At 42.5% G+C, this 26544-nt stretch overlaps 1 protein-coding gene across 1 annotated transcript in view; it reads right to left on the reverse strand.

The window, feature by feature from the left end:
* LOC106580156 (drebrin-like protein B) overlaps nucleotides 1–26229 on the reverse strand; it is a 76046-nt gene extending 49817 nt beyond the window's left edge. Inside the window, exon 1 of the mRNA XM_014160899.2 lies at nucleotides 25876–26229. Within this exon, the coding sequence (XP_014016374.1) occupies nucleotides 25876–25961 (86 nt within the window). The 5' untranslated portion in view covers nucleotides 25962–26229. The remainder of the gene's footprint in view (nucleotides 1–25875) is intronic.
* Nucleotides 26230–26544: the final 315 nt, after the last annotated feature.

Below are 26544 nucleotides of genomic sequence, written 5' to 3' on the forward strand. Positions count from 1 at the left end.
CAAATTAAAGGAACAAAGTCCAAGTGAGTCCAATGATGCGCTGCTGCGCGTGATGGTGACCAGTGATGAAGTGCAGGTGTGCGTAACAATGGTGACAGTTGTGCATAATGAAGGCAGTCTGGCACCCTCGAGCTCCAGAGAGGGAGAGTGGGAGCAGGCGTGACAAATGAGATTTAGAAATGTAGCCTAAAATCCTTCTACAAAACTATACATGAGACTCAAGAGCAAACAAAACAATTGTGCAATTGAATCTAAAGTGTTTTAAAATGTAATTTGATACATATCAATATATATTTCAAAGTTAATTTTAAGATCTCTCACGTTTCGAAATAAGACGTTGCCCCTTTAAGAAAGATCGAATCTGATCTCCAGGATCCATTTCACCGTGGGAATCTGGTGTGTAACTGTGAATAAGCATAGCTAGAGATAAACTCCCTGGATTTGTGTGTGTGTGTGTGTGTGTGCGTGCATGAGTGTGTGTCTGCAACTGTGATAAGCAGCAACGACACTAGAAGATCTATGTGGCTCAGACATTGGGATAACTCTAAATAGCAGCCAGAACGATAATGGTTGTTTAGGTTCACGCATGTTTGACTGTGACCAGTGTCATAATCTCACACTGCATAAGAACACACCTTGGTTTCTCAGTGTCACACACACACACACTGCATTCACTCGCACACACACACACACACACACACACACACACACACACACACACCCCCCCCACACACAGGTGTGTCCTCCACCAGGTAACCTTAGACACCGGCACCCTAAAGGTCTCCCTTTATCATGCACCGATGGAAGGCCTCCCAAACACAAACACCTGGGATAAAATCACCAAAACCATTTCAAATCAACAGGTGATTCCTTTCACACAACATCAAAGGCCTTAATGTGACAGATGGGGGGGCTCAGTGGGTTGTTTGACTTAAATTGCATTATAGGTTTACATTCCCAAAGGCTAATCCACCGGATGGGGATACACAGAATAATAAAGTATTATAATTCAAACAGGTTAAGCAACATCATAGGGAAATAATATGGCAGAAAAAAGGAGGAAAAGTAGTGAGAATTGGAGGGTTGAGGACTTGTTCATTCAGGCCTTTCATGAAACTATAAGAAGTCGTACATAATATGCACTACTCGTTATATAAAGACTGCATTTTGAGGTTTCTCCCTACTATGTACATGGCATGGCATGTGTGCCATCCTCTGGAAATTCCTACACTGTTAGATCATTGAGGAGTTGTCCTTGCCTGTTTTCTAGCAAGATGTCATTTAAGCAACATCTTCCTTGGAACAGGGAATGAGTGAGTGTGTCACGCCGGATTCAAACCAAAGAGTGTGTGAAAACTATGGCTGGCACAATTACCGTTTAACTGTGTAACCGATGGTTATGGTTGAAGACCGTCATGAAAATAACCGTCATAACCATAAAAAAAAAAATCTCTCTCCGGGCATTCGTGCGGTTGAGTCCGTTTTTTGCGCTAACATGGACTCTTAACAACATGATTAAACTTTGTTGCTCCTTGCTGAAACAACCAAGGTGTTGTAGAACCTCTAACCCTGGCAATTTGACTGGTAAACCCATGGATACACTAGCAATGGCTGCCTGGTATTGTGATGCAATAATTTCCATGGTTATGTTCATCCAAATGATGTTGACTGATATGGCTCATGCAATGGAATGTATTCTTTGTAATGTCAGTTGAGTCACAGCACATACTGATGGGTACACTTTAACTTCCTACTTTGTTCCTATGGGTACATTCAGAATTGCCACCAGTCCACCTATTATGCCATAATTGACTTGAATGGCGATTCCCGTTCTATTCATTCTATTTCTATGGCAGCACATGCAGTCAGGAGCGGAGAAGAGAAAATATGCTATTTGACGGTTATTACTGAGACCACAGTCATTTGGCTGGCCAATTACCATCATCCAAAATTCCCAAGACCGTCACAGCCTTAGTGAGAACACCAAAGCCAAGAAATTATAGAATACACTAAAACACAGATTGCACCATTTTCTTTGGATAGCCTGTAACCCTTTTAACACAATATAATAACACATTCAACTAAATCATTGTCATGACTGTCCACGAGAATCCAAATAGGTCAGATCAGGTTTGCAATGAATAACTTCAACCAGACCCCCTCTCCCCCTAGGGGGAAGGAAATAACTAGTCGGGGTTAACAACTCACACCCTGTTGTAAATCAAGGGAGAAGATTCAGCCCTGCGCTCTCAAGATTGACCAAAGGAATGTGCTTGTTTCAACAGACTTTTTTCCGCTGAAACTAACACATTCAAAAGCGAATACTGGGACAATATTTCTAACATAGAATGTGGGGAATGGTCAGAGATGATCTATAGACCACTAATGTCATTTTGTTTGTTATTTTGTGATGTCATTAAAACAAATTATCAACTAAATACTTTAACTTGGAAAGTATACCCACTACATATATGAAGTTTCCATACTCTGCGTTGTGCATGTAATATGAAAAATTCTGAAAGTGTTCTTGTTAAGAGAGGGAAGCTATAAGAGATAATTGTTTTACCTAACTTTGCACAGTGAGTAGTTACCGCCTTGGGTGAGGTCAGGGAGCGTGCCAGCCTGCCACCCCTTTCCAGCAAACTGTATAAATGGTGGGTTAAGAAAAACACATTTAACCTCTCTAGGGTATGTGGGACGAAATCGTCCCACCTACTCAACAGCCAGTGGAATCCCGTGGCGCGTTATTCAAATACCTTAGAAATGCTATTACTTCCATTTCTCAAACATATGACTATTTTACACCATTTTAAAGACAAGACTCTCGTTAATCTAACCACACTGTCCATAAACATTAGATTATGTCAGCAGAGTACCCAGCCAGAAATAATCAGACACCCATTTTTCAAGCTAGCATATGTCACATAAACCCAAACCACAGCTAAATGCAGCACTAACCTTTGATCTTCATCAGATGACACTCCTAGGACATTATGTTATACAATACATGCATGTTTTGTTCAATCAAGTTCATATTTATATCAAAAAACAGCTTTTTACATTAGCATGTGACGTTCAGAACTAGCATACCCCCCGCAAACTTCCGGTGAATTTACTAAATTACTCACGATAAACGTTCACAAAAAACTTAACAATTATTTTAAGAATTATAGATAGGGAACTCCTTTATGCAATCGCTATGTCCGATTTTAAAATAGCTTTTCGGCAAAAGCACATTTTGCAATATTCTGAGTAGATAGCCCAGCCATCACGGGCTAGCTATTTTGACACCCACCAAGTTTGGCCCTCACCAAACTCCGATTTACTATTAGAAAAATGTGATTACCTTTGCTGTTCTTCGTCAGAATGCACTCCCAGGACTTCTACTTCAATAACAAATGTTGATTTGGTTCAAAATAATCCATAGTTATGTTCAAATATCCTCTGTTTTGTTCGTGCGTTCAAGACACTATCCGAAGGGTGACGAAGGGTGACGCGCCCGACGCGTTTCGTGACAAAAAATTTGAAATATTCCATTACCGTACTTCGAAGCATGTCAAACGCTGTTTAAAATCAATTTTTATGCGATTTTTCTCGTAAAAAAAGCGATAATATTCCGACCGGGAAACGAACGAAAAAATAAAAACATGGTGTCGCCTCGTGCACGCGCCCCAGTCTCATTGTTCTCTGATCGACCACTATCCAAATGCGCTACTGTTTTTCAGCCAGGGGCTCCAAAGGCATCATTCCCCGTTTTGCCGCCTTCTGAGAGCCTATGGGAGCCGTAGGAAGTGTCACGTTACAGCAGAGATCCTCAGTTTTCAATAAAGAGAGTGTAGAAGCCCAAGAAATGGTCAGAGAGGGCACTTCCTGTAAGGAATCTTCTCAGGTTTTTGCCTGCCATATGAGTTCTGTTATACTCACAGACACCATTCAAACAGTTTTAGAAACTTTAGGGTGTTTTCTATCCAAAGCCAATAATTATATGCATATTCTAGTTTCTGGGCAGTAGTAATAACCAGATTAAATCGGGTACGTTTTTTATCCGGCCGTGCAAATACTGCCCCCTACCCTAGAGAGGTTAAAAAAAGTGGTTTGACCTTTGAATCTCAACACGAGTTGGAGACGATAAACTCACCTCCCGGACAATCACTGGTACTGCTGATTAGCTGTCCTAAGTAAAGTATCTTCGAAAACGAATTTAGGTAGGACCATCCTGTTACTCTGCTCAAACCATCGATACAGCTGGCTAGCCTATCTTCAAAGAACCATCTTCAAGAGCGAATGGAAGGAATATAAATGATGTTGTTCTGTTCAGGACTACACGACAAGTCACCGGATACCGGAACCCTACAAAGGAGGACAACAGTAGAGTACTTTTTGGAACCATTTTGAACAATCAGAGCCTTACAAGCATGCTGCGAACAGGCCCAACCCCCTTTCCAAGGCTGCCCTGTCCACCGAGAGATCCCCGGCGAACCCAGGCATTTCACATAAATACAATCATGATTTCTTATTCAAAGCAGGCGGTGGTTCGTATGCAAAGTATATGGTTACTGTAGGTGAGAGTAGTTTCTGAATGTACCAATGTTAAGTGTCACTGTCCCTCTCTCCCTCTCTTCTTTAACAGATTTTTTAAAATATATTTTCCCACACCTTTATTTAACTAGGCAAGTCAGTTAAGAACAAATTCTTATTTTCAATGATGGCCTAGGAACAGCGGGTTAACCGCCTTGTTCAGGGGCAGAACGACAGATTTTTACCTTGTCAGCTCAGGGATTTGATCTTGCAACCTTTCGGTTACTAGTCCAACGCTCTAACCACTAGGCTACCTGCCGCCCCAAATTATAAGTAAGGCCCAGGTTTTTGCAGATGCAAGGACATTATGACTGTTCAGAATAATTATATGATACGAGGTTATGATTAATACGTTGACTGTTTATAGATGTGAAAGGTAAAGACCTTTCAGAGTTTCATTCTGGAGATGGTAACTCTTTAAAGAACTGCTCTCGGGGTGCCCCAGATCCTAATGAGATAATTGTTACATGATTAATTTAATTGGGTAACAATTAAACACAGTTAGTTAATTAGATAAATAACAGTTTTCAGATTAATGTTTAAATCAAGTCATGACAATTGCAACTTCTCACAAACTTATCTCAGCTTAGCTTTGGAATCGAACACATCTCACTTCTCTTTTGAAAACACTATCATATTTCCACACACTTTCACAAAAAAAAGGTTGAAATGTTACTTTGGGCCGTTTGGGAAGTTATCAAATGTGTACCGTATCGCCATCCAAATCAGCAGTGGTTAGATCTTTGCAACTAGTCAAAACCAACTAATTGTGAAAATACTCCCCCACCCACACCCATCCACAGTCAACACATAGTCCGCCAAGAGCAGTGGGGAGAACAAGGTGTGTTTGACAGTGTTCAAAGTCACCAGGGCCCACAGATGGTTAGATACAGCCCACACCCAAAGGTGATGAATAGGGGTCATGCTCCCATTGAGCTCGAAATGAATTCCATGTGATAATGTGCAAACCAAGAGCTGTACACTTTTAGTCTGATGAAACATTTGTAGACCATCACTCTCAGAAGTGAAATGCTTATGTTCATATCTGTTTTCATGTGGTCTACTTAGGGTTGAAAAGAAGGGTATATTACTGGAAACCTAAGTTTACCAGTAAACTACCAGAATGTTGGTATCTTTCAAGGATTTTATGTAACCTATCACAAGACATCTAGTGGCCCTTTTGGGTACTTCAGAGTATCACAGGCGTCAAAAATAATCTCTGGCCCTCTGCGTGGCCTTATCACATATAATTTAATGAGACTATAAAAAAAATTATAGAATGACAAAGCTGTAAAACATTATCTTGACTATAAACCAGCTATTTAGTGAATACCATTGGTGATTAATATGAGGGTTTCAGCATGAAATATCCTTTATATATATTTTTTGGACAAAGATGTCTTTATTTTACTATGTCAATATGTACAGTGCCTTCAGAAAGTATTCACACCCCTTGATTTTTTCCCACATTTTGTTGTGTTACAGCCTGAATTTAAAATGTATTAAATTAAGATTTTGTGTCACTGACCTAGACAATACCCCATAATGTCAAAGTGGAATTTTCATTTTATAATGTTGTTTACAAATTAATGAAAAAAAATCAAAGCTGACATGTCTTGAGCACAATAAGTATTCAACCCCTTTGTTATGGCAAGCGTAAATAAGGGCAGGAGTAACAAAAAAACCTCTGTGTGATATAACATGATTTTTTTTATGACTAACCCATCTCTGCACCAAACACAATTATCGGTAAGGTCCCTCAGTCGAGAAGTGAATTTCAAGCACAGATTCAACCACAAAGACCAGGGAGGTTTTCCAATGCATCGCAAAGAAAGGCACCTATTGGTAGATGGGTGAAAATAAAAAAAGCAGACACTGAATATCCCTTTGAGCATGGTGAAGTTATCAATTACGATTTGGATGATGTATCAATACACCCAGTCACTATAAAGATACAGGCGTCCTTCCTAACTCAGTTGCCGGAGGGGAAGGAAACCGCTCATGGATTTCCCCATGAGGCCAATGATGATTTTAAAACAGCTACAGAGTTTAATGGCTGTGATAGGAAAAACGTAGGATGGATCAACAATAGGGCTTTCCCCAACTAAAAAAAATCTTGCTTGACTGTGAGTCATCTGTTCTTTCAACAAATACATTTCTCCATATACAATGCCTTCGCAAAGTATTCCACATTTTGTTACGTTACAGACATATTCTAAAATTGATTAAATTGTATTTTTCCTGATCAATCTACACACATTACCCAATAATGAAAAAGCAAAAACAGTTTTTTTAGAACATTTTGCACATTTATTAAAAAAAATCTAAAACTGAAATATCAAATTTACATAAGTATTCAGGCCCTTTAATCAGTACTTTGCTGAAGCACCTTTGGCAATGATTACAGTATTGAGTCTTCTTGGGTATTACGCTACAAGCTTGGCACACCTGTATTTGGGGAGTTTCTCCCATTCTTCTCAGCAGTTCCTCTCAAGATCTGTCAGGTTGGGTTGGGGAGCGTTGCTGCACAGCTATTTTCGGGTCTCTCCAGAGATGTATGATCGGGTTCAAGACCGGGCGCTGGCTGGGCCACTCAAGGACATTCAAGATGGCGCCGACATACATGGCAGCTCTGCTTCTAGCTCCTAAGCAACTTTTTTTTTGGGGGGGGGGCGTTATTTCTTAGATTATCAGCCCAGAACGTTTTTTTTTTGTGTTATTACATACAGCCACAAATAACTTTTGGATATTAGAGCGGCGGTAACTCACCATCATTACAACCAGGAATACAACTTTCCCGAATTTGATCCTTTGGTCGTACCCCAGAGGCTGCTCTAAGACGCCATCAGCGGAGAAGAGGTATTCGAGTGGACTTCTAGTCTGACACAGGAGGCGTGCACACCATCCACTGCTTCTGAGTATATTACTTGCTAATGTTCAATCTCTGGACAATAAAGTAGACAAGCTCAGGGCGAGGATCTCCTTGCAGAGAGACCTCAGGGACTGTAACATACTCTGTTTCACGGAATCATGTCTCTCTCCGGATATACTGGATAGACAGGAATAAAGAACTCTCCGGAAAGAAGAAAGGTGGTGGTGTGTGTTTCATGATTAACTACTCATGGTGTGATTGTGATAATGTACAGAAACTCAAGTCCTTTTGTTCACCCAACCTAGAATGCCTCACAATCAAATGCCGAAGAATTCTCTTTGGTTATAGTCACAGCCGTGCATATTCCCACTCTAGCCGATACCACAACGGCCTTCAAGGAACTACACTGGACTTTGTGCAAACTGGAAACCACATATCCTGAGGCCACATATTATATCTGGGGATTTTAACTAAGCAAATTTGAGGAAAACGTTACCGAAATTCTATCAACGCATTGACTGTAGTAATCGTGCTGCTAAAATACTCGACCACTGCTACTTCCCCATCCGGGATGCCTACAAGGCTCTCCCCCGCTGTCCCTTCGGCAAATCAGATCACGACTCCATCCTGCTCCTCCCTTCCTATAGGCAGAAACTCAAATAGGAAGCACCTGTGCTAAGGTCTATTCAACGCTGGTCTGACCAATCATAATCCATGCTTCAAGCTTCTTTTGATCACACGGACTGGGATATATTCCAGGTAGCCTCTGACAATACCATTACAAAGGGAAAACAAGCCACGTCGCGGTCACCGTCTTGCTCCCAAACAAGCCAAATACCTTCTTCGCCCGCTTTGAGGATAACACAGTGCCACCGACGCGTCCCACTCCCAAGGACTGTGGGCTCTCGTTGTCCATGACCGACGTGAGTAAGACATTTAAGCGTGTTAACCCCCGGCCAAGATGGCATCCCTAGCTGTGTCCTCAGAGCATGTGCAGAACAGCTGGCTGGAACTGTTTACGGACATATTCAATCTCTCCCTATCCCAGTCTGCTGTCCCCACTTGCTTCAAGATGTCCACCATTGTTCCTGTACCCAAGAAAGCAAAGCTAACTGAACTAAATGACTGTCGCCCCATAGCACTCCCTTCTGTCATCATGAAGTGCTTTGAGAGGCTAGTTAACCTCTCTAGGGCCAGTGGGACGATTTCGTCCCACCTACGTAACAGCCAGTGGAATCCCGTGGCGCGTTATTCAAATACCTTAGAAATGCTATTACTTCAATTTCTCAAACATATGACTATTTTACACCATTTTAAAGACAAGACTCTTGTTAATCTAACCACACTGTCCGATTTCAAAAACGCTTTACAACGAAAGCAAAACATTAGATTATGTCAGCAGAGTACCCAGCCAGAAATAATCACACACCCATTTTTCAAGCTAGCATATAATGTCACATAAATCCAAACCACAGCTAAATGCAGCACTAACCTTTGATGATCTTCATCAGATGACAATCCTAGGACATTATGTTATACAATACATGCATGTTTTGTTCAATCAAGTTCATATTTATATCAAAAACCAGCTTTTTACATTAGTATGTGACGTTCAGAACTAGCATACCCCCCGCAAACTTCCGGTGAATTTACTAAATTACTCACGATAAACGTTCACAAAAAACATAACAATTATTTTAAGAATTATAGATACAGAACTCCTCTATGCACTCGCTATGTCCGATTTTAAAATAGCTTTTCGGTGAAAGCCCATTTTGCAATATTCTGAGTAGATAGCCCGGCATCACAGGGCTAGCTATTTAGACACCCACCAAGTTTAGCCCTCACCAAAGTCAGATTTACTATAAGAAAAATGTTATTACCTTTGCTGTTCTTCGTCAGAATGCACTCTCAGGACTTCTACTTCAATAACAAATGTTGGTTTGGTTCAAAATAATCCAGTTATATCCAAATAGCGGCGTTTTGTTCGTGCGTTCAAGACACTATCCGAAAGGGTAAAGAAGGGTGACACGCCCAACGCGTTTCGTGACAAAAAAAATCGAAATATTCCATTACCATACTTCGAAGCATGTCAACCTCTGTTTAAAAAAAATTTTTATGCCATTTTTCTCGTAAAAAAGCGATAATATTCCGACCGGGAAACCGTGTTTTAGTACAAAGAGAGAGAAAATAAAAACATGGGGTCGCCTCGTGCACGCGCCTCAGTCTCATTGTCCTCTGATAGACCACTTACCAAAGGCGCTAATGTTTTTCAGCCAGGGGCTGCAAAGACGTCATTCAGCTTTTTCCCTGGTTCTGAGAGCCTATGGGAGCCGTAGGAAGTGTCACGTTACAGCAAAGATCCTAAGTTTTCAATAAAAAGAGTCAAGAAGCCCAAGGAATGGTCAGAGAGGGCACTTCCTATACAGAATCTTCTCAGGTTTTTGCCTGCCATATGAGTTCTGTTATACTCACAAACACCATTCAAACAGTTTTAGAAACTTTAGGGTGTTTTCTATCCAAAGCCAATAATTATATGCATATTCTAGTTTCTGGGCAGTAGTAATAACCAGATTAAATCGGGTACATTTTTTATCCGGCCGTGCAAATACTGCCCCCTACCCTCAACAGGTTAAGGATAGTTTCACCTGACACCCTAGACCCACTTCAATTTGCATACCTCCAGAATAGATCCACAGACGATGTAATCGGCATCGCACTGCACACTGCCCTATTTCATCTGGACGAGAATACCCATGTAAGAATACTGTTCATTGACTATAGCTCAGCCTTCAACACCATAGTACCCTCCAAGCTCATCATTAAGCTTGTGGCCTTAGGTCTGAACACCACCCTGTGCAACTGGGTCCTGGACTTCCTGACGGGCCGCCCCCCAGGTGGTGATGGTAGGAAATAACACCTCCACTTCACTGATCCTCAACACAGGGGTCCCACAAGGGTGCATGCTCAGCCCCCTCCTGTACTCCTTGTTCACCCATGACTGCGTGGCCACGCATGCCTCCAACACGCCTCCACAACAGTAGTAGGCCTGATTACCAACAATGACGAAACAGCCTACAGGGAGGAGGCGAGGGCCATGGCGGAGTGGTGCCAGGAAAATAACCTCTCCCTTAACGTCAACAAAACGAAGGAGCTGATCATGGACTTCAGGAAACAGCAGAGGGAGCACCCCCTATCCACATTGACGGGAATCCACAGTAGAGAAGGTGAAACGCTTCAAGTTCCTCGGCGTACACATCACTGAGATTCTGAAATGGTACACCCACACAGACAGTGTGGTGAAGAAGACGCAACAGTGCCTCTTCATCCTCAGGAAGCTGAAGAAATTCGGCTTGGCCCCTAAGACAATCAGAAACTTTTACAGATGCACAATTGAGAGCATCCTGTCGGGCTGCATCACCGCCTGGTACGGCAACCGCACTACCCGCAACCGCAGGGCTCTCCAGAGGGTGGTGTGATCTGCACAATGCATCACCAGGGGCACACTGCCTACCCTCCAGGACACCTACAGCACCCGATATCACAGGAAGGTCAAAAAGATCATTAAGGAAATCAACCACCCAAGCCATGGCCTTTTCAACCCGCTACCATCCAGAAGGTGAGGTCAGTACAGGTGCATCAAAGCTGGACCGAGAAACAGTTCCAGCCAGCTGTTCTGCACATGCTCTGAGGACGTGGCTAGGGATGCCACCTGGGCCGGGGGTTAACACGCTTAAATGTCTTACGTCGGCCATGGACAACGAGAGCCCACAGTCCTTGGGAGTGGGCCACGTCGGTGGCACAGCTTCTATCTCAAAGCCATCAGACTGTTAAATAGCCATCACTAGCCGGCTACCACCCGGTTACTCAACCCTGCACCTTAAAGGCTGCTGCCCTATATACATAGACACGGGATCATTGGTCACTTTCATAATGGAACGCTAGTCACTTTAATAATGTTTACATACCGCTTTACTCATTTCATATGTATATAATATTCTATTCTACTGTATATAAGTCAATGCCACTCCGACATTGCTCGTCCTAATATTTATATATTTCTTAATTCCATTCTTTTCCTTTTAGATTTGTGTCTATTGTTGTGAATTGTTAGATACTACTGCATTGTTGGAGCTAGGAACATAAACATTTCACTACACCCTCAATAACATCTGCTAAATATGTGCATATTACCAATAAAATTTGATTTGATTTGAGACTTGTCCCAAAGCCACTCCTGCGTTGTCTTGGCTCAGTACCTTGCACAGCGAGAGTTGATGTCTCTGATGATCTGGTGAAATTTGCTCCACCCTCAACTTCCGGACTTGTCTCCGTCTTGTTGTGCTGTTTGTTGCTCCTTGGCTATCTGACAAACCTTTTGGTTCTTACTTTGAATACATTTACCTACGTCTTAGTTTTTTCCTCACTCTACTTTTTTACCCCGGAAGCTTTATCTGGACATGGTTCTACAGGACCTCCACCTGTCGGAAAAGCTAAGTAGTAATATTAACACTATGCCATCCAATTGCAGTCGCTGTACTCATAATATACAGGAGAACTATCACCTTATGGTGAGGATAGCTGTGTCGCAAGCATAGCTTCAGATGCAATCGTGAGGCAAGGGCAATTTCAGTGTAGTAGGAAAGGATGAAACAGCGTCTGTGCCACCAGTAAGTCCAGATAGTAGTATAAATCCCCTCGCACAGTCCCCGCAGCCAGACAATTTTCTCAAGGCTTCTGGAAAGAAATGCTGTTGGCATGCTCAACCGGTCTCGCTCATTCAGCTGACAGAAACTTTCAACTGGTTCTCCCCATTAAGCAACGAGTCAGTCAGAGGCAGAGCCTTCTCAGGTCTCTCCTCCACCTGTTACGGGGTCTGAGCTCCCGAAGCCTCCCACCATTAGCTCTGACAAATTGAAAACCCTAGTCATTGGCGACACCTTTACCCACAATATTAGACTTAAAAAGAATCATCCAGCAAACATACACTGTTTACCAGGTGGAAGGGCTACCAACGTAAAGGCTAATCAAAAGATGGTGCTGGCTAAGGCTAAAACTGGTGAGTGTAGAGAGTATAGGGATATTGTTATGCACATCGGCATCAACAATGTTAGGATGAAACAGTCAGGTCACCAAGCGCAACATAGCTTCAGCGTGTAAATCAGCTAGAAAGATGTGTCGGCATCGAGTAATTGTCTCTGGCCCCCTCCCAGTTAGGGGGAGTGATGAGTTCTACAGCAGTCTCACAACTCAATCGCTGGTTGAAAACTGTTTTCTGCCCCTCCAAAAGAGAGAATTTGTAGATAATTGGCCCTCTTTCTGGGATACCCCCACAATCAGGACCAAACCTGGCCTACTGAGGCGTGACAGACTCCATCCTAGCTGGAAGGGTGCTCTCATGTTATCTATGAACATAGACATGGCTCTAACTCCTCTAGCTCCACAATGAGATAGGGTGCAAGCCAGGTAGCAGGCTATTAGCCAGCCTTCCAGCTTAGTGGAGTCTGCCACTAGCAACGTCAGTGTAGTCAGCTCAGCTATCCCCATTGAGACCGTGTCTGTGCCTTGATCTAGGTTGAGAAAAACAAAACATGGCGTGGTTTGCCTTAGCACTCTCAATGGAAAAGACCTCCACCATTCCTGTCATTATTGAAAGAGATTGTGACATCTCACGTCTCAAAATAGGGTTACTTAATGTTAGATCCCTCACTTCCAAGGCAGTCATAGTCAATGAACTAATCACTGATCATGATCTTGATGTGATTGGCTTGACTGAGACATGGCTCAAGCCTGATGAATTTACTGTGTTAAATGAGGCCTCTCCTCCTGGTTACACTAGTGACCATATACCCCGCGCATCCCGCAAAGGCGGAGGTGTTGCTAACATTTATGATAGCAAATTTCAATTGACAATACTTTTTTTTTTACTGTGTTTTGGTCTTTTGAACTTCTAGTCATGAAATCTATGCAGCCTACTCAATCACTTTTTATAGCTACTGTTTACAGGCCTCCTGATCCATATACAGCATTCCTCATGGAGTTCCCTGAATTCCTATTGGACCTTGTAGTTATGGCAGATAATATTCACATTTTTGGTGACTTTAATATTCACATGGAAAAGTCCACAGACCTTCTCCAAAAGGCTTTCGGAGCCATCATTGACTCAGTGGGTTTTGTCCAACATGTCTCCGGACCTACTCAATGCCACAGTCATACCCTGGATCTAGTTTTGTCCCATGGAATAAATATTGTGGATCTAAATATTTTTCCTCATAGTCCTGGACTATGGGACCCCCATTTTATTAAGTTTGAAATTGCAACAAATACTCTGCTCAGACCCCAACCAAGGATCATCAAAAGCTGTGCTATAAATTCTCAGACAACCCAAAGATTCCTGGATGCCCTTATAGACTCCCTCCACCTACCCAGGGACATCGGAGTACAAAAATCGGTTAACCACCTAACCGAGGATCTTAATTTAACCTTGCGTAATACCCCAGATGCAGTCGCACCCCTAAAAACAAAATAAATGTGAAATTTGCTCCCTGGTACACAGATAATATCCGACCCCTGAAGTAAGCTTCCAGAAAATTGGAACGGAAATGGCGCTCCATCAAACTGGAAGTCTTCTGACTAGCTTGGAAAGACAGTAACGTGCAATATCAAAGAGCCCTCACTGCTGCCCGATGGTCTTATTTTTCCAACCAAATTAAGGAGAATAAGAACAATCCGAAGTGTATTTTTGATACTGTCGCAAAGCTAACTAAAAAGCAGTATTCAACAAGAGAGGATAGCTTTCACTTCAGCAGTGATAAATTCATGAACTTCTTCAATGAAAAGATCATGATCATTAGAAAGCAAATTACGGATTGTACTTTGAATCTGCATATTTCTCCAAAGCTCAGTTGTCCCGAGTCTGCACAGAACCGCCAGGACATAGGATCAATGGAGACACTAATGTTTGTTTAATCCTGTATCTCTTCACACATTCATGAAAATAGTTATGGCCTCTAAACCGTAAAGCTGCATACTGGACCCTATTCCAACTAAACTACTGAAAGAGCTACTTCCTGTGCTTGGCCCTCCTATGTTGAACATAATAAATGACTCCCTATCCACCGGATGAGTACCAAACTCGCTAAAAGAGTCAGTAATAAAGCCTCTCTTGAAAAAGCCAAACCTTGGCCTATATCGAATCTCCCATTTAAAAAAGAAAAAGTTGTTATGCAAAAACTCACTGCCTTCCTGAAGACAAATAATGTATATGAAATGCTCCAGTCTGGCTTTAGACCCCATCATAGCACTGAGACAGCACTCATGAAGGTGGTAAATTACCTTTTAATGGCATCAGACCAAGGCTCTCTATCTGTCCTAGTGCTCCTAGACCTTAGTGCTACTTTTGACACCATCGAGCACCACATTCTTTGGAGAGATTAGAAACCCTAATTGGTCTACACCAGGGGTGGGAAATTCCAGTCCTCGAGGGCCTGATTGGTATCCCAGTTTTGCCCCAGCCCCAGCTAGCACACCTGACTCCAATAATCACCTAATCATGGTCTTCAGTTTAGAATGCAATTTGATTAATCAGCTGTGTTTGCTAGGGATGGAGAAAAGTGTGACACCAATCAGGCCCTCGAGGACTGGAGTTGCCCACCCGTGGTCTACACGGAGAAGTTCTTGCCTGGTTTAGATCTTATCTGTCGGAACGATATCAGTTGGTCTCTGTGGATGGTTTGTCCGCTGACAAATCAATTGTACGTTTTGGCGTTCCTCAAGGTTCCATTTTAGGACCACTATTGTTTTCACTATATATATATATATATATTCTACCTCTTGGTGATGTCATTTGGAAACACAATGCAACTTTCACTTCTATGCGGACGACACACAGCTGTACATTTCGATGAAACATGGTGAAGCCTCAAAATTGCCTAACCTGGAAGCCTGTGTTTCAGACAAAAGGAAGTGGAATAGCCGGCAAATGTTTTACTTTTAAACTTGGACAAAACAGAGATGCTAGATCTAGGTCCCAAGAAACAAAGAGATCTGAAGTTAGATCTGACTATTAATCTTGATGGTTGTACAGTCGTCTCAAATAAAACTGTGAAGGACCTCGGCGTTACTCTGGACCCTGATCTCTCTTTTGATATCAAGAATATTTCAAGGACAGCTTATTTCCATATTCGTAACTATTTCTCAAAATTATGCCGAAAAGCTAATCCATGCTTTAGACAGTTCTAGATTACACTACTGCAATGCTCTACTCTGTCCGGGGGTATCATCGGATGGGGCCACAGTGTCTTCTGATCCCTCCTGTCTCAGCCTCCAGTATTTATGCTGCAGTAGTTTATGTGTCGGGGGGCTAGGGTCAGTCTGTTACATCTGGAGTATTTCTCTTGTCTTATCCGGTGTCCTGTGCGAATTTAAATATGCTCTCTCTAATTCTCTCTTTCTCTCTTTCTTTCTTTCTCTCGGAGGACCTGAGCCCTAGGACCATGCCTCAGGACTACCTGGCATGATGACTCCTTGCTGTCCCCAGTCCACCTGGCCATGCTGCTGCTCCAGTTTCAACTGTTCTGCCTGCGGCTATGGAACCCTGACCTGTTCACCGGACGTGCTTGTTGCACCCTCGACAACTACTATGATTATTATTATTTGACCATGCTGGTCATTTATGAACATTTTAACATCTTGACCATGTTCTGTTATAATATCCACCCGGCACAGCCAGAAGAGGACTGGCCACCCCTCATAGCCTGGTTCCTCTCTAGGTTTCTTCCTAGGTTTTTGGCCTTTCTAGGGAGTTTTTCCTAGGGAGTTTTTCCTAGCCACCGTGCTTCTTTCACATGCATTGCTTGCTGTTTGGGGTTTTAGGCTGGGTTTCTGTACAGCACTTTGAGATATCAGCTGATGTACGAAGGGCTATATAAATACATTTGATTTTGATTTACTCTGACTACCCCGATAAAGCACTAAATAAACTTCAGCTTGTGCTAAACACGGTTGCTAGAATCCTGACTAGAACCAAAACATTTGATCATATTACTTCTCTCTACATTGGCTTCCTGTTAAGGCTAGGGCTGATTTCAAGGTTTTACTGCTAACCTACAAAGTATGACATGGGCTTGCTCCTACCTATCTCTCCCATTTGGTCCTGCCGTACATTCCTAAACGTACGCTACAGTCACAAGACGCAGGCCTCCTTATTGTCCTTTGAATTTCAGGTAGGGCTTTCTCCTATAGAGGCACATTTTTATGGAATGGTCTGCCTATCGATGTGAGAGACGCAGACTCGGTCTCTACCTTTGTCTTTACTGAAGACTCATCTCTTCAGTAGGTCCTATGATTGAGTGTAGTCTGGCCCAGGGGTGCAAACGTGAACGGCAAGGCACTTGAGCGACAAACTGCCCTTGCGGTCTTTACATGGCCGGTTCCCCTCTCTCCACTGGGATTCTCTGCCTCTGACCCTATCACTGTGGCTGAGTCACTGGCTGACTAGTGCCGTTCCATGCCGTCCCTAGGAGGGGTGCGTAACTTGAGTGGGTTGAGTCACAGACGTGATCTTCCTGTCTGGTTTTGTGCCCGTTTGGGCTCGTGCGGTGGAGGAGATCTTCGTGGGCTATACTCAGCCTTGTCTCAGTGTAGTAAGTTGGTGGTCTGTTGATATCCCTCTAGTGGTGTAGGGACTGTGCTTTGGCAAAGTGGGTGGGGTTATATCCTGCCTGGTTGGCCCTGTCCTGGGGTATCGTCAGATGGGGCAACAGTGTCCCCTGACCCACCCCTGTCTCAGTCTCCAGTATCTATGCTGCAATATTCTATGTGCTGGGGGGCTAGGGTCTGTCTGTTTATATCTGGTGTGAATCTCCTGTCTTATCTGGTGTCCTGTGTGAATTTAAGTGTGCTCCCTCTAATTATCTCTCTCCCTTCCCTCCCTGAGGACCTGAGCCCTAGGATCATGCCTCAGGAATACCTGGCCTGATGACTCCTGGCTTTCCCTAGTCCACCTGATTGTGCTGCTGCTCCAGTTTCAACTGTTCTGCCTGCGGCTAGGGAACTCAGACCTATTCACCGGACATGCCACCTTGTCCCGGACCTGCTGTTTTCGACTTTCTCTCTCTCTCTCTCTCTCTCTCTACCACACCTGCTATCTCGACCTCTGAATGCTCGGCAATGAAAAACCAACTGACATTTACTCCTGCGGTACTGACCTGTTGCACCCTCTACAACCACTGTGATTATTATTTGACCCTGATGGTAATCTATGAATGTTTGAACATCTCAAAGACCAATCTGGCCTTAAATGGTAATGTACTCTTATAATCTCCACCCGGCACAGCAAGAAGAGGACTGGCCACCCCTCAGAGCCTAGGTATTCTAAGTTTATTCCTAGGTTCCTGCCTTTCTAGGGAGTTTTTCCTAGCCACCGTGCTTCTACATCTGCATTGCTGGCTGTTTGGGGTTTTAGGCTGGGTTTCTGTTTAGCACTTTATGACATCTGGGGGATTTATAAATACATGTGATTGATTGATGATGCTGCCACCACCATGCTTCACCGTAAGGACGATGCCAGGTTTCCTCCAGACGTGACGCTTGGCATTCAGGCCAAAGAGTTCAATCTTGGTTTCAGCAGACCAGAGAATCTTGTTCCTCATGGTCAGAGAGTCCTTAGGTGCCCTTTGGCAAACTCATAGCGGGCTGTTATGTGCCTTTAACTGAGGAGAGGCTTCCGTCTGGCCACTCTACCATAAAGGCCTAATTGGTGGAGCGCTGCAGAGATGGTTGTACTTCTGGAAGGTTCTCCCATCTCCCCAGAGGATCTCTAGAGCTCTGTCAGAATAACCATCGGGTTCTTGGTCACCTCCCTGACCAAAGCCCTTCTCCCCCAATTGCTCAGTTTTGCCAGGCAGCCAGCTCCAGGAAAAGTCTTGGTGGTTCCAAACTTCTTCCATTTAAGAATAATCGAGGCCACTGGGACCTTCAATGCTGCAGAAATGTTTTGGTACCCTTCCCCAGATCTGTGCCTCGGCACAATCCTGTCTTGGAGCTCTACGGACAATTCCTTCGACCTCATGGCTTGGTTTTTGCTTTGACATGCACTGTCAACTGTGGAACCTTATATAGACAGGTGTGTGCCTTTCCAAATCATGTCCAATCAATTGGATTTACCACAGATAGACTCCAATGAAGTTGTAGAAACATCTCAAGGATGTTCAGTGGAAACAGGATGCACCTGAGCTCCATTTTGAGTCTAAATACTTACGTAAATAAGGTATCTCTGTTTTTTGCTAAATGTTTCTAAAACCTGTTTTTGCTTTGTCATTATGGGGTATTGTGTGTAGATTGCTGAGGAAATTGTTTTATTTAATCCATTTTACAATAAGGCTGTAACGTAACAAAATCAGGAAAAAGTCAAGGGGTCTGAATATTTTCCGAAGGCACAGTATTACTAGAGGGAGTCTGATCGCAATTGATTGGATTGCTGCGCTGTGTTAAAAATCCCTCATTTGTTTAGGAAAAACATTCCCTATTCCCTCAACCCTTGCTCTCTTCACACTACACATGTATGCATCGCATGCACGTGACCAATAGGGCCTGACCTATAGCATATTATAATCACAAACAAACTCTGAACATGTGACAGCAAAATGGATGCAGAGAACATGACAAATAAACTTGAAACGTGGGAATGTTTACTTGTTGCTCAGGAGGTAAAGGAGAAGTCGGATGTGTGGAATCAATTTGACTAGTTGTGGAAAATCCTGGAGATCAAGAAAAAGAAGGTAAAGCGCAAGTGTTGCGTGAGACACCCCTGCTCCCGCTCTCCCTCCCTGGCGCTCGAGGGCGCCAGGCTGCCCTGCATTACGCACTCCTGCCACCATCATTACGCACACCTGCTTCCCTCGTCACGCACATCAGCGATTCATTGCACACACCTGGACTCAATCACTGTGTTATTACCTCCCCTATATCTGTCTGTTCCCCAGCTCTATTCCCCGCTTCTGCATTGTTTGTTTGTATGTCTTGTACACCAGGTTCTGATGCTGTTCCTGTCTTGTTCATGTCTGTGCTAAATTAAATGTTCAACTCTCCGTACCTGCTTCTCATCTCCAGTGTCGGTTCTTACAGCGTGCATATTATGTGTGCCAAACAGGTGCTGTTAGATTACAATATCATTTTTCTGACCATCTGGAACAATGTACACAACACTAAATAAATGATAAGCGTACCAGAGAGCCTGTTGCAATGTTTACTTCATTTTTTTGTAAAGCCTTTATTACAGCAAAGACTAAAAACACGAATGAATGCAATTTCCAACATGGAACAGTTCATTTATTGTTTACGCTAATTATTCATGGGTCGCTTTATTTTATTTTCAAACAAATGCTTGATTGAATTTCAAATCATAAATGACTCATATGCTGTGTGATGACATGAATGAATGATTGATTGATTGATACAGTAGCCTATATACGTTTTGAAATATAGGCCTAAGTAAGTTACGGTAGGTATCAAAACTAAACAGTGTGTACTCTTTGGCCTAGAGCACGATAGTGCCACGACTTCTGCCGAAGTCGGTCCCTCTCCTTGTTCGGGCGGCGTTCGGCGGACGACGGCACCGGTCTTCTAGCCATCGCCGATCCACCTTTCATTTTCCATTTGTTTTGTCTTTGTTTTCTACACACCTGGTTTCATTCACTAATTACATGTTTATGTATTTAACCCTCTGTTTCCCCCATGTTTTTGTGCGTGATTGTTTCTATGTTCATTCGGTACGTTATGGCTGGTTTTCGACGGGTGCCGTTTTCACCCGTGCGTAATTGATTACCGTTTATTGTTGGTCAAGTGTATTTGTTACCTTGTGCCTTTATTTGGAGTAAAGTACATTGCTCACTCATTCTGCTCTCCTGCGCCTGACTTCATGCACCAGCTACACCCACCTTCTGACAGTGGTTCTACAAGGCTGCTATAATAAGCCTACTAATGATAACGATTACTTATTATAATGATGATCATAATAAATAACAATAGTAATAATAACAAGGAGATCAAGAAAAAGTTGAGTTATTATACATTAGATTTTTCTGACAATTTGGACGAGAGTAAACAACACTAAATAACTTAAGTAATACCAGTGAGGCTGTTCTAATAAATAAAGAAAGTGTAAAGCCTTTATTACAGCATTGCAAAGATTAAAAACAGCTGAATTTGTTAAATTGTTTATCCCACATGTTGTGGTTGCGTGAGGCTTGGTGCTCACAGAATCAGTAGGCTATTGATCAAGCACTCAAACAGAAGCAGGATCTGTCTTATTTCTCTAGATATACAGTATATGGATGATTTACAGTATAAAGCCAGGCACATTTAACAATTAGGCTATTGATTATAGACCTAATTAAGTTGCCGTTTCCGCTCTCCTCACTTTTCTTAGAAAATTAAGGCAAGTGCGCTTTTCTTGTCTCCTAACTCGGCTGCTGCCTCCGCCGCATTGTTCTCAACACCAATATGCTGGTTAACTTTGCTATTATGCACATAGCAACATGGTCTAAGAAAAGACGACAATTCAACAGTGCACTGATATTTAAGAACCACGGTCAGCAACCACTATCCAATGCGAGAGAAAGCAACATTAATAAAAATTATATTTTTATTCGTGCTGCACCATTGTTCTTATGTAATATAACCATGTACAATTTTAGTAGCACGTCTTAGTGGACTGTGCCATCCCCACGGCCTCCACAATGGATTAGTCTACTCAGACAGGCGCGAATCAGAGAAGTGTCTTGTACACCATGAAATTCTATATACATTTTGCAACTGCTCGACTAAAGAAATCTCGGCCGACCAACAGCATATCGACTAAATGGGGTCAGCCCTTATCAACAACATTGTAAATACTCTACAATACTAACCTAAATGACAGGGTGAAAAAAAGGAAGCCTGTACAGAATAAAATATTCCAAAACATGCATCCTGTTTGTAATAAGGCACTAAAATAACACTTCAAAAAAATTGGAAAATAAATGTACTTTTTGTCCTGAATACAACGAGTTATGTTTGGGGCAAATCCAACAAAACACATCACTGAGTACCACTCTTTACACTCTTTATATTTACAAGCATGGTGGTGGCTGCATCGTGTTATGGATATGCTTGTCATCGGCAAGGACTGGGGAGTTTATTAGGATAAAAATAAAAGTAATAGAGCTAAGCACAGGCAAAATCTTAAAGGAAAAACTGGTTCAGTCTGCTTTCCAACACACTGGGAGACAAACTGCACCTTTCAGCAGGACAATAACCTACAAAACAAGGACAAATATACACTGGAGTTGCTTATAAAGACGACATTGAATGTTCCTGAGTGGCCTAGTTACAGTTTTGAAAATCTATGGTAAGACTTGAAAATGGCTATCTAGCAATGATCAACAACCAACGTGACAGAGCTTGAAGAACTTTTTAAAGAATAATGGGCAAATATTGTACAATCCAGGTATGCAAAGCTCTTAGAGACTTACCCAAAAACACTCAGCTGTAAAACACTCAGCTGTAATCGCTGCCAAATGTGATTCTAACATGTATCGACTCAGGGGGTTGAATATCTAAGCAAGATATTAGTATTTTATTTTTCATATTTTTTGAAATCGTAAAATTCTTCATCCACTTTGACATTGTTGTGCATCCTTGACAAAAAAATGACAATTAAATACATTTGAATCCCACTTTGTAACATAAAAAGTCAAGGATTGTGAATACTTTCTGAAGGCACTGTATTTGTTGTCAATGTTTTGAATACATTTTTAAAAAGTTATTCAAGTATAAATCACCAAAGTTACGATAGATTGGCATAGATTTTCTCTTAATTACCTAAATTATTGAAGATTCTGGTAACTTTTGTAAATTACTGGTAGCTTTGCAACCCTAGTTCCACTGGATTGGTACAACAATACTGTCTATTTGGTAGGCCAACAACACTGCTGCCCATATACACAGTCTGCCTGACAAGAGTACACCCAAAAACATCGGCAGAGAAATTACATTTCGATCGTGAAATTCTGGCATAAACATTCCTCAAGTCTACACAGTGCCCAGTCCTTTTTGGATGGAAAGTAAATTAAAGTGTGTCTGCCTTTGATCAGCTTTAGGAGCATGGCTACTGCCTGAGGTATTTTATGGAGTCATGAAAAGTGAGAAAGGGGAATTTTTCAGCCCTTAGTGTACTGTTGCTAAAATAAGCTATAGCTGTACTTTTATGAGGGTTACAATCAGAATGCAGAAGTATGTGAGTTAATAGTGTACGTGAGACAGCTTACAACAATTTCCATTTGAGGCCTTGTACATCGCCATATATGTCTCCTTGGACTTACAATAAAGTGTCTGGTTTACAAAGTTACAGTAGGTCATGTAATTTTGACTACTGCTTCAGACACTGACACACACACACACAAATAACACACACCAGTTTGGAGGTTGTGTGTGAAACCGTCTAGAGTCTGCAGTCATTAAAGGGAACAAGGAGAGACCTCCGGAGCTGTGTTGTTGAATAGGCAGCCCCTCTATTCTTAGGTACCTTCCCATACAGAGGCTGTTTCCCATTCACAACACAAGGTCATTAGATAATACACAGTGGGACCTCAAGACCAACACGGTGGGGGGGGTAGGAGGATCACGCTACAAAACAACCCTTTCCCCAACTCAAACACCCCCTTCTCGGTCTCTCCACACACAGGAATTATGTCATTATTACACCCCCTTCTCAATTCAGTCCAGTGTTATTCAGCCTTTCAGTGTGGGTTTCCTCTCTCTCTGTGTCTGTACATAGAGACAGAACATCAATATATGCTTTGACACCTGCATTGCTTGCTGTTTGGGGTTTTAGGCTGGGTTTCTGTACAGCACTTTGAGATATCAGCTGATGTAAAAAGGGCTTTATAAATAAATTAGATTTGATATGTGACCTACTGTCACAAGAAAAGGGCAACCAGTGAAGAACAAACACCATTGTAAATACAACCCACATTTATTTTCCCTTTTGTACTTTAACTATTTGCACATCGCTACAACACTGTATATAGACATAATATGACATTTGAAATGTCTTTATTCTTTAGGAACTTCTGTGAGTGGAATATTTACTGTTGATTCTTATTGTTTATTTCAGTTTTGTTTATTATCTATTTCACTTGCTTTGGCAATGTTAACATATGTTTCCCATGCCAATAAAGCCCTTGAATTGAATTGAGAGCGAGATATTTACTGAGCGTTTGGTAAGACTCACACACAGGACTTCCTCAGGCCTCACTGGTCTCTCTCAGCTCCCAGCATGCTCTATTTTGGTGATCACAAGAACTAATGCTGAGGGAGCACTATGGCCAATTGATTTACACTGATGCTCAACTCAGGAATGAGTGAGAGACAGAGACACAGAGACAAAGAGACAGACCAGGTTGGAGAAACAGAAACAGAGAGAAGTGTGAAATACAGCGAGACACAAAGATGTGTAGTAATTGAGCTTTCATCCACATAGGCAAACAATTAGGCTTGTGCCCTGCTACAATCCACTAACGCTGAAGCCAGTATGTGTCATCAGTAGGGACAAGTATGTGGACACAGCATAGTGATGGTAACAGCCCAGTTCCTGTAGGGATAGCTTGGCAGCCAATGACGGTATGTCTGCCCCTCCTAGCCCAAACGCTGTTTGGCTAAGTCACCATGACGACGGAGCTGCCAAGCCTCATTTCAAAAACTCTAGTCTGTGCTCAACTCTGTGGATGAAATCATTGTGGAGTTGAGGTACTTGGCAATGACAGAATGTACTCCTGCACGCGTACATTTCTCTGTCAACCTACTCTTTGTCGGAGGGAGACTTTCTTAGTTCACTGTTTGAGAAAGCATACTTACTCTGGTTGAGACTGTCAAGGGGTTTTTGAATCAATAGAGCAGTTATTATGCATTCATGAATCATCAACGTATTTTCTACGATGTTCAACACAGTTAGTCGAAAAACACAGCCACACAACCCGGGTGGGTGATAGACGGGTGGTAAACCACAAAGCGGAGTCCACAAGTCATTATGACATCACCATGGCAACACATCTCTATTATCTATAATTGTGTGGGATCACATCAACATAACAGAGAGATCACTCACATTCAGAAGTTCATCAAAGGAACAGGGCACTAATTGGGCATAATTGAAGGTGTCCTAAATGTGTCTCTGAGCTATCCGCCACAGGGTTCAAACATAGGGGATGCAGATTATTTTTTGTTTGCCTGCACTACAGAGGCTATATCAGTCGCTAATACAGGACTAGTAAAGGCCCAGTGCACTACTTTTTAGTTTATTTATTTATTTATTTTATTCAGATTTTTCAGGGGGTGCTGCCCTCGAACTTCTCGGACTTTTGAGTTCAAAGAGGAAAATCGGTCCATTAAAGTGTACTTGCAAATGTTAGCCCACCAATAGAATTCAGGAGGGGAAATAAATAGGCTATTTATTCTCCATTACAATGCATGTTATTCTATGCATCGATGCTGTTCGTGTGTGTCTGTATGTCTGCGGGTGCGTGTACTGTTCAGTACCTCTCCGTGTTGAATTACAGTCCATCTCAAAGATCGCCATGTAGACAGACACCCGAGCTGTGCGCTGAGCACAAAGAATAAAGTCAAAGAGCTCTGGGGAGAATAGCCGAGTCACTACACGCGAGGCCGGAAAAAGCGCAGGCCAGGTGCTAGACGCAAGACGTGCACGCCACACGGGTAGCCAACAGTTTGGCACGCGCACTAACCTCCATCGTTGGTTGTATGGTACGCAGCATCATCTGGATGTGTGCAACAAAAGTTCAACATTCACCTTCCGTTAATATTTCTGGCAAGCTGTCAACGCATACAATGTAATGCATAGCCTACGTTCGATAAATCCAAAGTATGCACCACACAGAACGCGCTGCAATGTTGCACGGCAAACGCAGCGTTCCGTTCCATTGGAAATGTATGTTCCTCTGGTGTACCAGGATGAAAAAACACGATCGGTGTGATCGAGGCGTAACTGTGCCACCTGAGTTACCCTGACTATCACTGATACTATCACTTCCTCTAGACCTAGACCTAGAGCACTGTTTTATGTTATCCCTTGACTACATCCATAATCTTTCCACTCCTGGAACCAATTAAATCAAGTTCGAATTACACAACACCCTTTCTTCTTGTAAACGAGCAAACAAGATCCAAATGCTGGGACCGTTTTACGTAGCTCTGAATGAAACCGGATATTTATGTAACGAACGATCAAATAAGTATTTAGAAACTTCCTTGCGAGAGTTAAAAATGCGATTAAAACCTAAAAAAATAGCTATGCTTGGTATACTCAATAACTTGAGCTTGCAACTATATTCAGGCACGTAAGAGCAAATAAGGATGTTTAGGCCTACCAGTTGGTTGATGAGCGGGTGTTGAGAATGTCCTCTTTGGCCGTGAGCAGTGACAGGCTATAGGTATCGAGGTTAATCGCTCGCATCGTGATAGTGAAGTTTTCTACAAATCACTCCCGTAGATTTCTCCACTTCGCAAGTCGCACTAGAAACGTACTAGAAACTTAACACGGCCACACCGACGCGCTTTCACGGCCGGGAGAGCGATTAGTAAGTAGGCTTATCTCATGCAAAGTAGTGGAAGTTTCAAGTGGAGAAGAAGGTGACAGTCCGCCAGCAAGCGATGCAGGCTGCAAACACACACACTGGGTGGTTAAGGCTGTTGCAGACTTTCTGCAGTGAGATGGAAATACGTTTCCACTCCATGCCCCACCTCCTCCTGACGAGCTGGTCCTGGTCCAAACTTCAACTACACACACCGTTCTCTTCACCTCCATTCCGCACTTTCATAATAAGGTGGAATTGTGGAAAATATATATATTTTTTTATAATTAAAGCTAGAATCCTTCATTGAAACCACAACAAAGCTGACACCACACCTCTGTTTTGGTATAAAGCAAAGGGATAGGCTTGGAGAAATGTAATCACTCTCAAATTCATAGACAGAGCAATGGATGCAAGGACTGACCGTCCACGTTTTGAAGCTATACAGTGTTTGTTTGCGTTTAC

The sequence above is a fragment of the Salmo salar genome, chromosome ssa20 (assembly GCF_905237065.1).
Source record: "Salmo salar chromosome ssa20, Ssal_v3.1, whole genome shotgun sequence".
Taxonomy (NCBI): domain Eukaryota; kingdom Metazoa; phylum Chordata; class Actinopteri; order Salmoniformes; family Salmonidae; genus Salmo; species Salmo salar.